Genomic DNA, 13,989 nt, shown 5'->3' with positions numbered 1-13,989 from the left:
TCATTTCACATTGAAAACAAGCCTTTTTCTGTGGGGTCTGACCCTCCTCAGTGACCCTTCTCAGGAATGCAGTATTTTCTGACAACTGAGATTTTTAATTTGAGGAAGGGGTAGAGGTAGTCTGAATGTCTCTTAAGTGTACAGCCTTTCAAGAGCTTGGGTTATCTGTGATTGCCTTGGAGGAATTTCACTTGCTTGTTGCAAGGAATTTTGCCAAGCCTGTGTAATTTTGTCAGAAAGCAAAGGTTTCTGAGCTATGTTCATCACATGAATGTTCATGAGGTTATTCTGGCTTTCATATCTCTCAGCTGAAATATTGATGATAGCACTACTCTTAACACGAGTGTGGCTCTGTTTAGCAACTGTTGTATGCTGCACTGTGCTGCAGATTCAAAACTGGGGATCAAGATCACCCACACAGAGCATTTATTATTTTATTTTTAGTGGGTGTCTGTGGTGATGTCTTTCAGTTGTTCCTTTTGTGGTTTCTTTGTATAAGGAAATAAAAATATTCTGTTTTTATGAGACTGATAAAGCATAGTGTGTGGCAGGTTACCTGAAAATCAGATACTGCTTTGCTGAAATGGTTGGGGTCGGTTCATTTGTGTACAAAATCCCAGTGTGCTTCCCTGAGAGTGCTGAGGTCTGTAGAGAAGGCTTATTTTAAAGCCTCCTATTGTCATGTGTGGACTCTGACATAGTGATGTGGGAAGGTGTACTTCTATGAACAAAACTGAGTGAGAACTGTTGCAAAGCATAGTTCCCATGGCTGCAGTGAAGTTTGAGAGGTCTGTGGTATGCAAAGGGTGCTCACTGGCTGCCTGATTACAGGTTGCTAATCACAAGCACTAGACAAGCATGGTCCATTGACTGCAGCAAATTGCATTAGTTGTGGGTGTAGTTCACAGACTTGCAGTTTTCCATGGCATGAGTAAGCACTGGCCTAGTAATGCTCCAGGGACATCACGTAGGAAGGATGCAACTGCCAAATTCCTCTGCTCTGTGTTATGATGGGAGATATTTTCAGAGCATCTGACTCTGGAATCTGCAGCTCCTGGCCATGGTTCAACCTGACAATTGTCAGGTAATATCTCTCTGCATAAATGTTCCTGCTTTTAGTCTCTGTCCTGATAGACATAAGAACCAGTAAGAAAGACCAACCTAGTAGTCTCTCCTGAGTAGTAACATAATCCTGTGGACATAGAACTATTAACTGCTGGAGGAAACAGAGAGCATTTAAAGACAGGTGATCTTCTAGGCCTTCAATGACATTTAGCTGAGTTATTCAAAGATTGTTGTCATCCAGTAAGATTTGATATAAAATAAAGTTATGCTGCTGTCTAAAAGGTGTGTCAGAAAATGTTAAGGGGTCATTTGTCTTCTGAGAAGGAATGTGCCAAATCCATGTTTTCTCCTGGGGTCACAGAGTAAAATGATCCCTATTATTTCTTTATTTACTGAATTTCAAAAGACAGGCTACTAGATTGCAAAAATTAGTATTTGCTGTGACTCAGTTTAGAGGTTCTGAGGCTATTGACTAACCCTGATTTGTGTTAGAGTGTGCATTTGGTACAGCTGGAGGGCCTTGCACTTCTTTGCTCATGTAGTGAGTGAGCAGGTGGGAGGACAGGCAGGAATTACAGAGTCCATCCTAGCTTCCCCAGCAGTTATCAGTGTTCTGCCACCAAGTTAAAATGTCCATTGTTAGCAGGGTATCTTCTCTGCTGCTTTCTCCCCTTCAGAGCAGCAGTAGTCCTGCAGAGGCACAGTCAAGTGCAAATATATGGGAGTTGTAATCTGTTTTTGGAGAATGATTTCTTTACTTGCTGCTCATTTCAACACTATCTCACCTTAATTCTCACTTGGACTCTGCTCAAAGTCTTCATCTGCAGAGCTGCACATAGAACTGTTCTGTAAACCTTTGGAAAGGAGGAATGTCTCTGAACTGAAAGCTTGAGCTTCACTGTCGTCTTCAAGCTCTGGAGATGAGTACTTCATGTGGCTTGTGAATCAATGCATAGCAGAGAGAAATGAAATTGTACAGAGAATGTTACTGTTCCTCACAAATGCTGAATGAAGTTGTGTTCATTTGAGGGAGTAAAGAAGTGATGATAGAGACAAGGTAGGTTCTATGTTTTGTGCCACATATCTAGTGGTGGATCAGACAGGAACCTGCACCTCTCCTCCCTTTGTGCCCCTTTCCTTCCCCACCTCAATTTTTTACGCTGCCCATTGAGGCATTCAAAGAAATGAGCCAAACTAACTGATAAAATTTATGATTTTCTTTGGATAGCAGGGAGGTTGCAGCTTCCAGGATTTTCATCCATTTGGATGGAGCTCTTTTGAACTCCATTTAAGAACAGGAATGTGCCATTTTGACTAAGCACTCTGGTTTGGATAGTGAAATACCTTCTCTGTGCTGAGCCATGGTGTTTTAAAGAATGTTAATTTGATTTTAGCAGCTTAAACAAAACAGCTGAAGAAGAACAGTTGAAGAATTTTACTTCTACCTTTCTTCCTCTGGTCTGTTATTGGGATCTTTCTTGGTTGAGCTAGGTGGTGATGTGGGAGTAAGATGTCACAAGTTATCTTGATGAATGACTATACATGTCATATCTGTATCTATACACTCTGAGGCAGGAGAGAGAGGTAGTTTGTGTCCCTTGCTTTGAAGTAATCTGGTGTTAATGCAGCATAATCCTTCCCCACAGCTTGAGGAAGAGCTGGGAGGAACAAACCATGGATGAGGCAGTAGCCTTTATTCTCAGGAATATCTTGCTCGTGAGATATCACCAGACCATTTCCTGCTTCCCTGCTTCCTCCAGAATCTATTTAAAACCTGGAGGGAAGCAAAGGAACTTGTCTGGTGAGCTCTGGAGATGAGACCAGAGCTCTAGTGTGGTATGTGCTGTTTCTTAGTGCCTAGGAGAGATGTGCAATTGGAAGGAAGACAGCTGATGGGTGATTAGTCTTGACATGAGAAGCAGCTGCTGATTCTCTGCTAATCTGGAGAGTACCTTTATTTTCCCATATTCAAATGTGTTTATACCCCAGAACATTTGGCATCTCAGCCAGGAGCTACTCCCATCTCTGAGAGGTGGGCTAGACCTCATAGCTTTGACTTCCAGCCTGTAAAGCTGACCCTTTCTGCACTTGAATGAACACCGTGACCTTTTAAAACACCAAAAAAGCTGATGCTGTCTGGTTCAGAAAGCAGCAATCTACCTCTTTCAGAACAATAGTAGCAAGGAACGTGCTGCCACCCACATGCTCTTTGATGTGCTGACTTTCTGGAGAACACTGTGGCTCAGATTGCAAAAAATGCTTTGCCTTGCTTGGCTGATTACTATCACAGTGAGTGAAACTCCATATTCTGGAAACTTCAGTTTTCCAATGGCATTTGGGAACCGAATCTAAATGGCTTAGATCCAGAAAATGTAACCAGAAGTACTTTTGCTTGTTTCTCTGTAGAGTTGTCAGGTTCATTGGAGGGAGGGGTTAAAAAAAACCCAAAAACAAAACAAATTTGACTGAGTGTTCCTAACAAAAATGGGATGTGGGTTTGCAGAGATGGTTTTACAGGAGAAACAAAGAAGAAGCATACAGTGAGATAACACTTTTAATTACAACAGATTCTCATACACACTTAGAAGAATGGCTCAAAGACATCAAATATCTGCTGATATCTCTAGACTTCTCTACCCAGATTTTATCTTCTGGATATCTTTACCATGGATAACCTGTTGATTGTGTTTTAGCTTCCCTTTGTTTCCAAGTTGCCTGTGCCTTAAATCAAAATAGTATATACCATCTTGGAATTATTAGGCTAGTAATGGTGTATCATGGAGTGCATGTTGTGTTATAAAGCATTGCAGGATAAAACTTGGTAAATACTAAGGCCCAGAAGGAAATCCCCTTCTTTTCAGCTTAGCTGAGCTTTGCAGTTTATTTGAATTACAGAGTTCAACCTTCAGTTAATTTAGCATCATTCCTTGTGTTAGCACTTGTTTTGAGTCAGGTTTTTCTGTTCTATCTCAGCTGTTGATTGAAATTGAAGAGAGAAATTACTTGCTTTATTTTGAAGTAGGACACTTGGCATTGTCACCCACAAGAATTGATGCTCAATTTACATCACAATTGTTTTAATAATTTCAATTATTCCTGTATTTAGGCAAGCACCACTTGAATTGTTATGCAGCAGATTATTGCTAGAGTATCCCAAGTCCTTGTATAAAACAGACTGGCAGAGCCAAGTTTAGGATGTTTCTCTTGTCCTTAGTTATTTGAGGGAGATCTGTGCTGATAATGTACATAATGTATTGCCTCTCTCTCCATGAGTAATACCAGATGCTAGGGTGCTCAGTTTATTCTATACTTATATTTTTTTAAATAACAGATGCCTCTAAAATACACACAGTGTATTTTTCTGGATCTGTTCTAATTTTAGAGCTTGCTTCTTTTAAGAAATTTTGCTGAACTAGAGCGCTTAAACATAACTTTTGTTCAAAGGTGGTCTACCTTTTGATTAAAGCCCAGGAATAGAGTTGTAGAGCTGGGTTGTCTTTCTTGCTGTCATAGGCTGGTGACCTTTGCAGATTGTGTTAATAAAGTTAGCTGTGGAAGATTTCATAGAGGAGCACAAACACTACAGTGTAACACAGCATTTTAGCATTTTGTACTCTTTGAAGACTGATGCTATTAAAAACTTCATAACAAGAGTTTAGGTTCTGTATGACTTCCCCATGAGGAGCTCAGTTAACAGCCTTTCTTCCCCAACCTGGGAGCCACGTATGTGCTGAGTAATCTAAAGGCCAAGTTATTTCTGCTGTACAAGTAGTCCCCATACTATCCAAGGCATATAGCTGACCTTTGCAGCTCTGTATGCCGTCTCCTGGCAAAGGGCTTGCAACTGGACCTGGCACTTCTGTTGGCATGTAACCTAGAAGGGAATCCTACCCACAGATCCATCATTGTATTGACTTTGCAGAGCTGGCAGACATAAAAAAAATCCCATGACATCTTGTCAGGAAGAGGAGTAGGTAGAGCTTCTCATATACGGGATGTGGTTTATGATTTAAGAGATGCCCGTGCCTTGGAGATGTTTTTAAGATACCTTAGACAGCAAAAGATTAAACTTGAAGGAAGGTTCTTCTGGTTGATTTAATACAGAAGAAGTAAATTAAGGGGATTAATTCAAATTAATTAAATTAATTTATGTTGTCTTTACAGAGTAGAAATCTAAAACTGATACTTGTTGATGAAAGTGTTTTTGTGGAGTTTGTACTTTGCTTTGGTTTTCGTTGTTGAATTTTTATATTTTTTTTAGTTCACTTTCTTGTTAGAAACAAACACTTCACAGGCATTTAGGGTATGTAATCCTTAGCATAAGACATAGGTTGACTTATGGAGAATCTTCCAGGCTTGGCATGCAAAAACAAAGCAAATGCTTTAGACAAAGAATTAAGAATTGAAAGTGTGACAGTTTCTCATTTCAAACTGTGTTGACAGGTGGGCCCAAAGCCCTTACAGAAGCTACTACCTCATCTTTAATCTTTGTACAGTTTGAGTTCACACACACATGCATTGACTCATCCATATCCTCATGACTTGTCTCTGTTTTGTTCTATGAGTATATCAAAGGTTCACAAAAATAACAAATTTTGTGTTATTGCTGTTTAAGGCTTTTTGGTGTCCCTGGATGACTTTTACATACTGGGCAGTGGCTTGGTAATGTTGCAGACTACCAACAGTGTTTTCAATGAAACCCTCATTAAACAAGTGGTGCCTGAATCTTTGCTAGCTTGGCAGAGGGTCCGCATTGCCAACATGATGGCAAATGATGGCAAAACTTGGGCAGAGACCTTCTCAAAGTGCAACTCTGGTAAGTACACCTTCATATGCATCTTAGGAAAAAAGATGTGTTCCCTTTACCTCTTGTACTTGTTTCTTTCCCTTAGCAGGACATGTAACTCTCTCTGTTCTCATACCCAGGAACCTACAACAATCAGTACATGGTTCTAGACCTGAAGAAGGTCAAGCTGCAGAGGAGCCTTGATGATGGTGCATTGTACATTGTTGAGCAGATCCCAACCCTTGTGGAGTATTCTGATCAAACAAATGTTCTCCGGAAAGGTAATACTCCTATAGTAGTTACTGGCTTAGGAAATCCATCTCTTTATGCCAACTGAGAATTGTGTTTTGTACCAGGGAAGGTTTGTTAAACACTAGTCCTCAGTTTAAAGTAAGGAAGCCCTGTGTGAGCAACCCTCAGCTTTGTGTGAGCATCCCTCTGTCACTGGATTAGTTGCAATCTATTCATTTATCTGGTATGCTGTGGCAGCAATGCAGTAAGCATCTGTGTCTCCTAGAAGCAGAGGAGGGGAAAATAGACTTTGTCTCCTTGCTTGTCTGCATCCTTGCCTTTTTTCAGGTATTATTTGGCCTTGTTGTAGAGACCAATGAGGGAAAATGTGAGATCTGTTTGGGGCAGTACTAAACTGTGATGCTATGGGCTACTCAAAATGATTGTTGAGTGGGTCACTCTGCAAGAAGATGAAATTTTGAATAACAAAGAAGTTCTGTGTTAAATTGATCTCCTGAACTTTTCTGGATCTCTGTTTTCTGATAAATATTTGCTTTTTAAAATGTTCTTTAATTCCCTAGCAAGACTAGCCAGAACTTGATGGAAAACAAACAAAAATCTTGGTCAAGCAGAACACTCACTATCAGGTTTAATTTGCAGGTGTTTACTAGACACATCATCAACAAAAACCCTGAGCCTTAAGTATGTCTAAAGCTTTGTGCTCCTTCTCCTAATCACATGCTGAGGAGATAAATTGATGAATTACTCATCATCAAAATGGTGGGAAATTTGTCTATGTTAGTAGCTGGTGTAGATTCTCTTTGAATTTTTTCCTTGTGTCTAGCTTCTTGGAAAGTTCTGGTTTATTCCAGGCATTGTCAGTCCCTTTGGGTTCCTTTGCCTTGGGCTTCTCAATGCTGTGTTGTGTGTAGGATGCAAAGAAGCTGATAGAGACCCTCAAGCTCTGGGACTGGAAACATTGCAGCCCCATCATGGCAGTGCTATACTTGTGCAGAGAGCCCAAGCTTGTCAGGAACCTTGAGTTCCTTTTCAGCAATGATTCTGGAGCAGTGGTGTGGCATCCTCTGTAGGACTGAGCCCAGCTCCTGGGCTTGGGCACAGAGTGACCACTTCTTCCCTCTGTGATGTAGCTGCTCTGTTCTCAAAGGTGGCAGCATGTATTAGAGGTTACACATTACTTCATACCTACAGTATGCCTTTTCCCAGATATCTAAGTGTACCTTGTGCATATTGGGTAACAGAGCATTCAGTCTCTGGGAGTTTAAACATTAGGAGGGACAGCCTTCAACACACAGGGTGAGCTAAGCTCTGCCAAAGTGCAGTTTTGGAGACCTCAGCTGCTGTAAGCGGCAGATCTGAATTCCTCCATGCCATGCAGGACACCAGACAAGTCCCATAAAGGCCCCTGCCCTGTTCCCAGGTGCTTGGAGCAGCTCAAGTGAAGGAGGCTTGTCTTTCTCAAGAGCAATGCTGGCTTAAAGTCTTTGCAGCACAGCTGACCCTGGCATGCTCCATCATTGCCATGTAGCTGGTGCACCAAAAGATAATGCACTTTGGGCACACTAGTTTGGTCAGAGTGAGTTTGCCACCAGCATTGGCTTTTTAAGTCTCTTTGAAGCATAAACCTAGAAACAGCAGAGGATGAGAATTGAAATCTCAGGTGAACAAAGGCAGGTATTGCTGTAGTAAACCTTGTACTCAGGAAAAATGAAGCATTTCCTTATGCAAATTTGAAAATGAAAAGATTTTTTTTTCTTTATGGCTTCTGTTGTTTTGTAGGCCAGTGCAGATGAGTTCTCAATACCAGGAATCTCTTACATTGCCCTTTCCAGGCAAAAATGTTCCGGTGCTTTCTGCATATTGACAAAGAAAATTCAGAAATCCTTTAGAGGAGGTGAGGGAGGGCAACACCGTCTCAAGTGAAAGAATAGGTCACAGGAATAGGTGCAGTTCATCTTTCTTGATGACAAATGAGTAATCAAAAGCAGCACATCAGAGCAAAACCTGGGATCTGAGTGTCTTCCACCATATGTGCAATATTCTTATTGCTCTCACTCTCAATATTGCTAATACCTTTTGCTCTCTAAGTGCAGAAGAGGAAAACATTTTGATGCAGGGATTTTTTGCTGCCTTCATGTCATCCCTTCCTTCCAACTTCAGTCTCTCTTGATTTGTTTTTTTTTTTGTCACTGTGCACCCTGCCAGGTTTCACTGGCTTATAGCAACCCTTGGGTAAAGCCTGGCTTAGGTGGACTGCTGCACTCTTTGCATGGGATTTGCAGTCTTGCAGAGCCTGAGACACAGAAGAGCTCTTGCTGGAGGAGAACTTTAATAGCTTCCTGTTTTAGCAATTTTAACAAGTTTTTCCAGGTGGGAGAAAGGAGTCATCTTTAGGCACTGCTTTCATGTGAGACAAATAGCACCTTTTTGAATCACAGCTAAACCTTACTGGTTTGGAAGCTGATATATCTGTATCCTCCAGCCTGTGTCGTTAGGAGGCTGGCAGGTTGTTAATTTCTGGAGGATGCCTGTATTACAATACAGCCTGTACACAACCTGTTTCCTTCAGGTTGGCTGTAGGTCACTAATAATAAGCAAATGCCAGCAGACAGGGTATTTTTGTCTTCCCTATCTTAGGCAGGACCCAAGCTGGTGAGGCTTCCACTCAGACAGTGCTTCACTGTGTATGCTGTCTGTGTATCCTTCAGGAAGTTTGGTTTGTATTTGTGTGTATTGCTCCCAGTGAGTTCCAGTTGATTTTCTGGAGCATCTTCCAGACTCCTCACACTGTGCTGGGCTGATCTTAATATGTGGAGGCCTGCATTTACCAGTGCCCAGATAGTAAATCTCTAAACCAAATCCTGATGTGTGTGATTTGAGAATGAACAACAGGGAATGTTAGTGATTTGGAGACAACTTGAAAGTATGCTACTCCTGGGCCTAGCTCATATTATATACTTACTGCCTAAAAATTAGAAAAAATTAAATGTTAAGGTGTAGTTATCTATTCTTATATATTCTAGGACTTCCTGTACCCAGATTCTAACCTGGAACGTCTCCTGGCTCTTTCCAAGAGCTTTCCATGGTGGTCTTATTTCAGGCAGTTTTACTTCTTTCAGTTCACCTACCTGAAACTCCTCTCTGGAATCCTGCCTGGCATTCTTTGCTCTTCAAAGTTAAAAAAAAAAACCCTGCAGGAATGCTTTTGGAAAAGTTAGAGCAAAGCTCTGCTCTGCTGATCAATCACTGCTTAACCTTCAAAGGCAGCTCCTGGCAAATGTGTAGCAATCTCCCATCTTTCTTTATGACTGTGTGCAACCCCACTGCACAAAGTGTCTGTGTGCTGGCCTGCCTCCTGTTGGCCCCGAGTAGCCCTGTGGTCTCTGTGTGTTTGTGTGTGCCAGTCCCCCTGTGACATCTCAGCATGGTGTATTGTTCTGCTTTGGTGAGATGGGCAGGGGTCAAATCCAGAGTGACTTCAGGCCTCTCACTGTGAAGTTTGGCAGAGGTAAATGATTTGCAGTCCTTTAAGGTTCAGCAGGGAAATCTCTACAAGAGGTCTGTGGCCACGCTGCATGTTCAGGCTCCTGCAAGTCTGATCTCAGCTGTTTTGCAGGATGAGTCCTGAGGCTGGTAGTCTGGGGGCGGGTTGCCTGGGTAGGCAGTGGTGTTATACTGGGAGTCAACCCTGGTCATGCCAGTGACTGTTGCCTTATTGTGTTCAAACCAGTTTTCTGTGTTGTTCCTCGACATGCTGCTATGGCAATGCAACATAGAAAATTATTTATTTTATTTTCTGATACAAGCAAGAGCATCCAGCTTTTCCAAGTGATTAACAGATTGGGGTTTGTCTCTGTCAGGTTACTGGCCTTCATACAATATCCCTTTCCATGAAAAGATTTACAATCTCAGTGGGTATGCATCATACGTTGTCAAGTACGGCATGGATTTCTCCTATGAGCTTGCTCCAAGAGCCAAAATCTTCCGTCGAGACCAGGGCAAGGTGACCAACTTGGAAAGCATGAAGTACATCATGAGATACAACAGTAAGACATATGTTTGCATGCTGTGGAGCTGATCTTAATAAGCAGTGTTACTTTTATTTCTTGGATTATAATGGGAAGCTGCAGCCTCACACAGAGTTCAGTTATATTTTCCTAAATGCAGAATGCACACAAAGCAAAAAAGGTAACACAAGCTTAATTTGAAGGTGGAAACTGGGCTAAAATTGCTCTATCAAGAACAAGGCCCCTTGGGCTTGTTATTTGACTTTTCCAGAAAGCTTCTGACTCCAGGAGAGAGTAGTCCAAGAGACCTCATGGACTGTTATCACCTAATACATCTATAGCCTGGCAATCTTGAAAGCCTTAAACCCTAAGCAACAGTTAGATATGATCAGACCAGAGAATTTAGTGTAAAACTTAAGGTCTTTATCCATGTTCAGGCAAATGGACTTTTGCAGGTGGAATAGAGTTAATTTTCTTAGTGGTTAATACAGTACTGTATTTTGGATTTAGTATGACAATAATGTTGATAGTTTAAGTTAATGTTGATAGTTATTACTAAAACTCTGATGTTTTAGTTGTTGATAAGTTAAGGACTTTTCAGTTCCCCATGCTCTGCCAGTGAGCAGGTACACAAGAAGCTGGCAGAGCATGGCCAGGACAGCTGACCTGAAGTGGCCAAAGGGATATTCCATATCATTGAACCTTATGCTTATTGTGTAAACTGTGGGAATTGGCTGGAAGGGGCTGATCATTGCTCAGGGATGGGCATTGCATTGGTCAGCAGGTGGTGAGCAATTGTATTGTGAATCACTTGTTTCTCTAAGAGTTTTTTCCTTGCCCTCTCTCCCCTTCTTTTTATTATTAACAATTCAGTTATTGAAATTGTTGTTATCTCAACCCATGGTTTTTACCTTTTTCTGATTCTTCTCCCCATCCCATGAGGGGTGGGGCTTGGAGGGATGTGGATGAGCAGTTGTGTAGTAGTTACTTGCCAGCAGGGGTTGAACCAGGACAGTAGGTAATGCTGTGTTGTTTTTTCCTGACAGGGCTCTACTTAACTGGATTAAACCCAGCTTAATTAACTTCTGGCTAAGCCCATCTCAAAGTACTGATAGGTTTAGATGCTATATTTTTATTCCCAATTATAGGGAGCTTGCTGATTGCTGGACTTGAGGTCTGGGAGGCCTCTCCCAGGGTGGGGTATCATTCCTGTCTGGGCTGTGAGTAGCAGCATGCTCATAGATGCTGAGCTCACCACCTTCCTCTCCTGGCTCGCAGCTACTGCAGGGGATGTCCAAAGGTTTTGCTCCTTTATGCTTATTTTAATCCAGAACAGGAAAACAAGGGATCTCATTGCTGCATTTCCCCCTCTCTTTACCCCTCCACCCCCCAACCTGCCACCTCCCTTTCTCTTCTGCTTTTCTCTCCTGACAAAGTTTCTATAAGCTTTCATCATGGGAATTTCATCAGGTGGAATTGCAGATATCTGTGGTTAGAGGTTGGCAGTGGTGCTCCTGGGATGCAGAAGTAGCTGTATGGTCTTGAATTAGGAGCTTGTCTACTTATGTCCTGTCTTGAGTGCTGATCTGTAGCTGGTACCAAGGGAGAAGCACAAAAGCAATCTGACAGAGTGCAGTTACCCAGTTCTTAGTGGCTCCAGTACTTGGCATCAGCTTTTTGTGAGGAGGTTAACTTTCTTTCTTTTCTTCTGCTCTTCCCACCACGTTTCACCCCAGACTATCAGCATGATCCTTATGCTGAGCACAATCCTTGCAATACCATTTGCTGCCGGGAAGACCTGAATCCTTCTTTACCAGTGCCTGCAGGCTGCTATGACTCCAAGGTAAATTACCTCAATTTCAATATCTGCTGAATGTTTGCTGCAGTCTGTTTGTGCTCCTGTCAGACCTGTAGCATGTTTCCCTGCACCAGGGCAAGCATGGCCAGGTATGTCTGTTCCCTCTTTTCATGCTGTCCCAGTGCTCAGGTACCCCCTCAGATGGGAATCCTCTGCAGTCTCATTTCCTGTCCCTGACATCAGTCCTGGCACAGTGGGACAGGATACAGGGGGATGTGTATGAAACAACTATGTCCATGAGAGCTTGTGGTGTTAAAGGGTTAAACCCCAAAGCCTTACAGCAGGAAATGAGTCTGCAGCTCACTCAGGGAAGGAGACTGTTGTATAGCCTCAGCCTCCTGTTCATTAGGACTCTCTGAGTGCCTCCCAGAAGCCCACAGGAAAGGGATTGCAGTCTCACTTCAGGTTTACATTTACAAAAGCCTGGCTCTCTGGTAAGCCACCCTGCTCTGGGGCTCCACCTCTCTGCAAAACTGCTTTCTGAAAGTTTGGTGAAGATCACTTTGCATTTTAGGGGGTTGTGGGAAAATCCTTAGACCCACTGTCTGGAGCATTTATTTTAGGCAGGTTATATGATATTTTCACTGTGAAGAGGAATGCCCAAGTAAGCAGCTGTACTGAAAAGTTGTACACTGTTTTATCCTGTGGGATCCAGCCTGCTGCATTTCTTGATTATGAGTTTGGTTGCTAGGATGGGCCTGGGGAGGCTATTTTGATATCTCCAGTGCTGTGTCCAGCCAGCTGTGTGTTGTAGTGGACAGTAGTGGGAGACTCCCAGAGCTGGGTAATACAAGAAGAATGCAGAAAATGGCCTTGTAGAGTGGTCTGGTAAGGGAGTTGTCAGTACATGCTGTAGTGCCTTAGCCAGCACAGTTAGGCAAGGAGAACGGGCCGGGCTGGAGGTGGAATGGGGCCCTAAGGGGGGCATTGAAAGAAATAACCCAGAGCACACCTGTTTTAGTTATAAACCCTACAGAAAAATTTACTGTTTGTGCTTGGGAAGATGGAGCAGGCTTGGGACCTCTTTGGAGACAATGAAGGAGCAGCACAGAGCCTGGGTAGCAATATTAAATCTGTGCTGCCTTTTTCCATTCCTGAATTACCTTGACATGCCCAGGGGATGGCCCAAGTGCTCAACATGCAGCAGACCTTAGGGCAGACCCCTCATCTGCCTGCTGCAACCTCATAACATTGGGGAGGGTTGTCCTGAAGGCGGATACTCTGGCTCTTTCATCCTAGCAAGGGCAAGTGTGAGCTTGTGGGTTGCTGGTGCCCTGAATTCAGCACTGGCTGCTACATGACTGGAGATGCCTCTGCGCAGGGGAGGAATCGCTGCCTGTGCGTGCTTCCCTCTGCTCTCTTCTCTTACCTCATTATTAAATCGCCTGGAGCTGTTCCTGCTGTTTGGCATGGGGATGTGTCGAGCCTCATGCTGCCCTTTTGCCCTGGGTTCCTGTCCTTCATTCCAGGTGTCGGATTTCCGCCTGGCTGCAGCGTTCACAGCCTCTGCCATCAATGGCCCTCCGGTGCAGGGCGGTCTCCCTGTCTTCAGCTGGACACGGTTCAACCGCACGCGGCACCAGGGCCTGCCTGAGTCATACAACTTCGATTTTGTCACCATGAGGCCGATCCTGTAAAACCAGCGTCAGTATCCACTAGTGGATTTTTTTTTTAATGGAAATATTATTTCTTGTGTAATAAATCAACATGGATGTCCACATCCCTGTGCCTTATACCTGCCTTCCCATGTCCTGCCTGCTAGGCACTTTGTACTGATATTGGCTGCTTCACTGCAGCCCAAAGCGAGTTCCTCTTTTCTGAGCTGTTTGGGTGGCCCTTCCTCTGAGCAGGATTGATGAGAAGCAGGTGGCAGAGCTTTATGTTGATCTGAGCCATCATCACAGCTGTTCCCAGAGCAGGAGGGAACAGCAATGCCACCAGTGAGAGTGATCTGTTTCTAGTAGCAACATGGAACCTGTGTCCAGAGCTGGGCCAAACCAGGTGGCTGCTTTGGGCTGTGA

General features: G+C 43.2%; 1 protein-coding gene across 1 annotated transcript in view; it reads left to right on the top strand.

The window, feature by feature from the left end:
• The window catches only part of PLBD1 (phospholipase B domain containing 1), a 37,953-nt gene extending 24,265 nt beyond the window's left edge, over positions 1-13,688 (top strand). The window contains exons 7-11 of the mRNA XM_021552826.2: positions 5,681-5,881; positions 5,992-6,132; positions 9,964-10,149; positions 11,847-11,953; positions 13,438-13,688. Coding sequence (XP_021408501.1) covers positions 5,681-5,881; positions 5,992-6,132; positions 9,964-10,149; positions 11,847-11,953; positions 13,438-13,605 — 803 coding nt within the window. The 3' untranslated portion in view covers positions 13,606-13,688. The remainder of the gene's footprint in view (positions 1-5,680; positions 5,882-5,991; positions 6,133-9,963; positions 10,150-11,846; positions 11,954-13,437) is intronic.
• The last annotated feature ends 301 nt before the right edge of the window (positions 13,689-13,989 follow it).

The sequence above is a fragment of the Lonchura striata genome, chromosome 5 (genome assembly GCF_046129695.1).
Source record: "Lonchura striata isolate bLonStr1 chromosome 5, bLonStr1.mat, whole genome shotgun sequence".
NCBI classification, from domain to species: Eukaryota; Metazoa; Chordata; class Aves; order Passeriformes; family Estrildidae; genus Lonchura; species Lonchura striata.
Note: the sequence above shows the minus strand (reverse complement) of the source record. Positions and strands in the feature narration are given on the sequence as shown.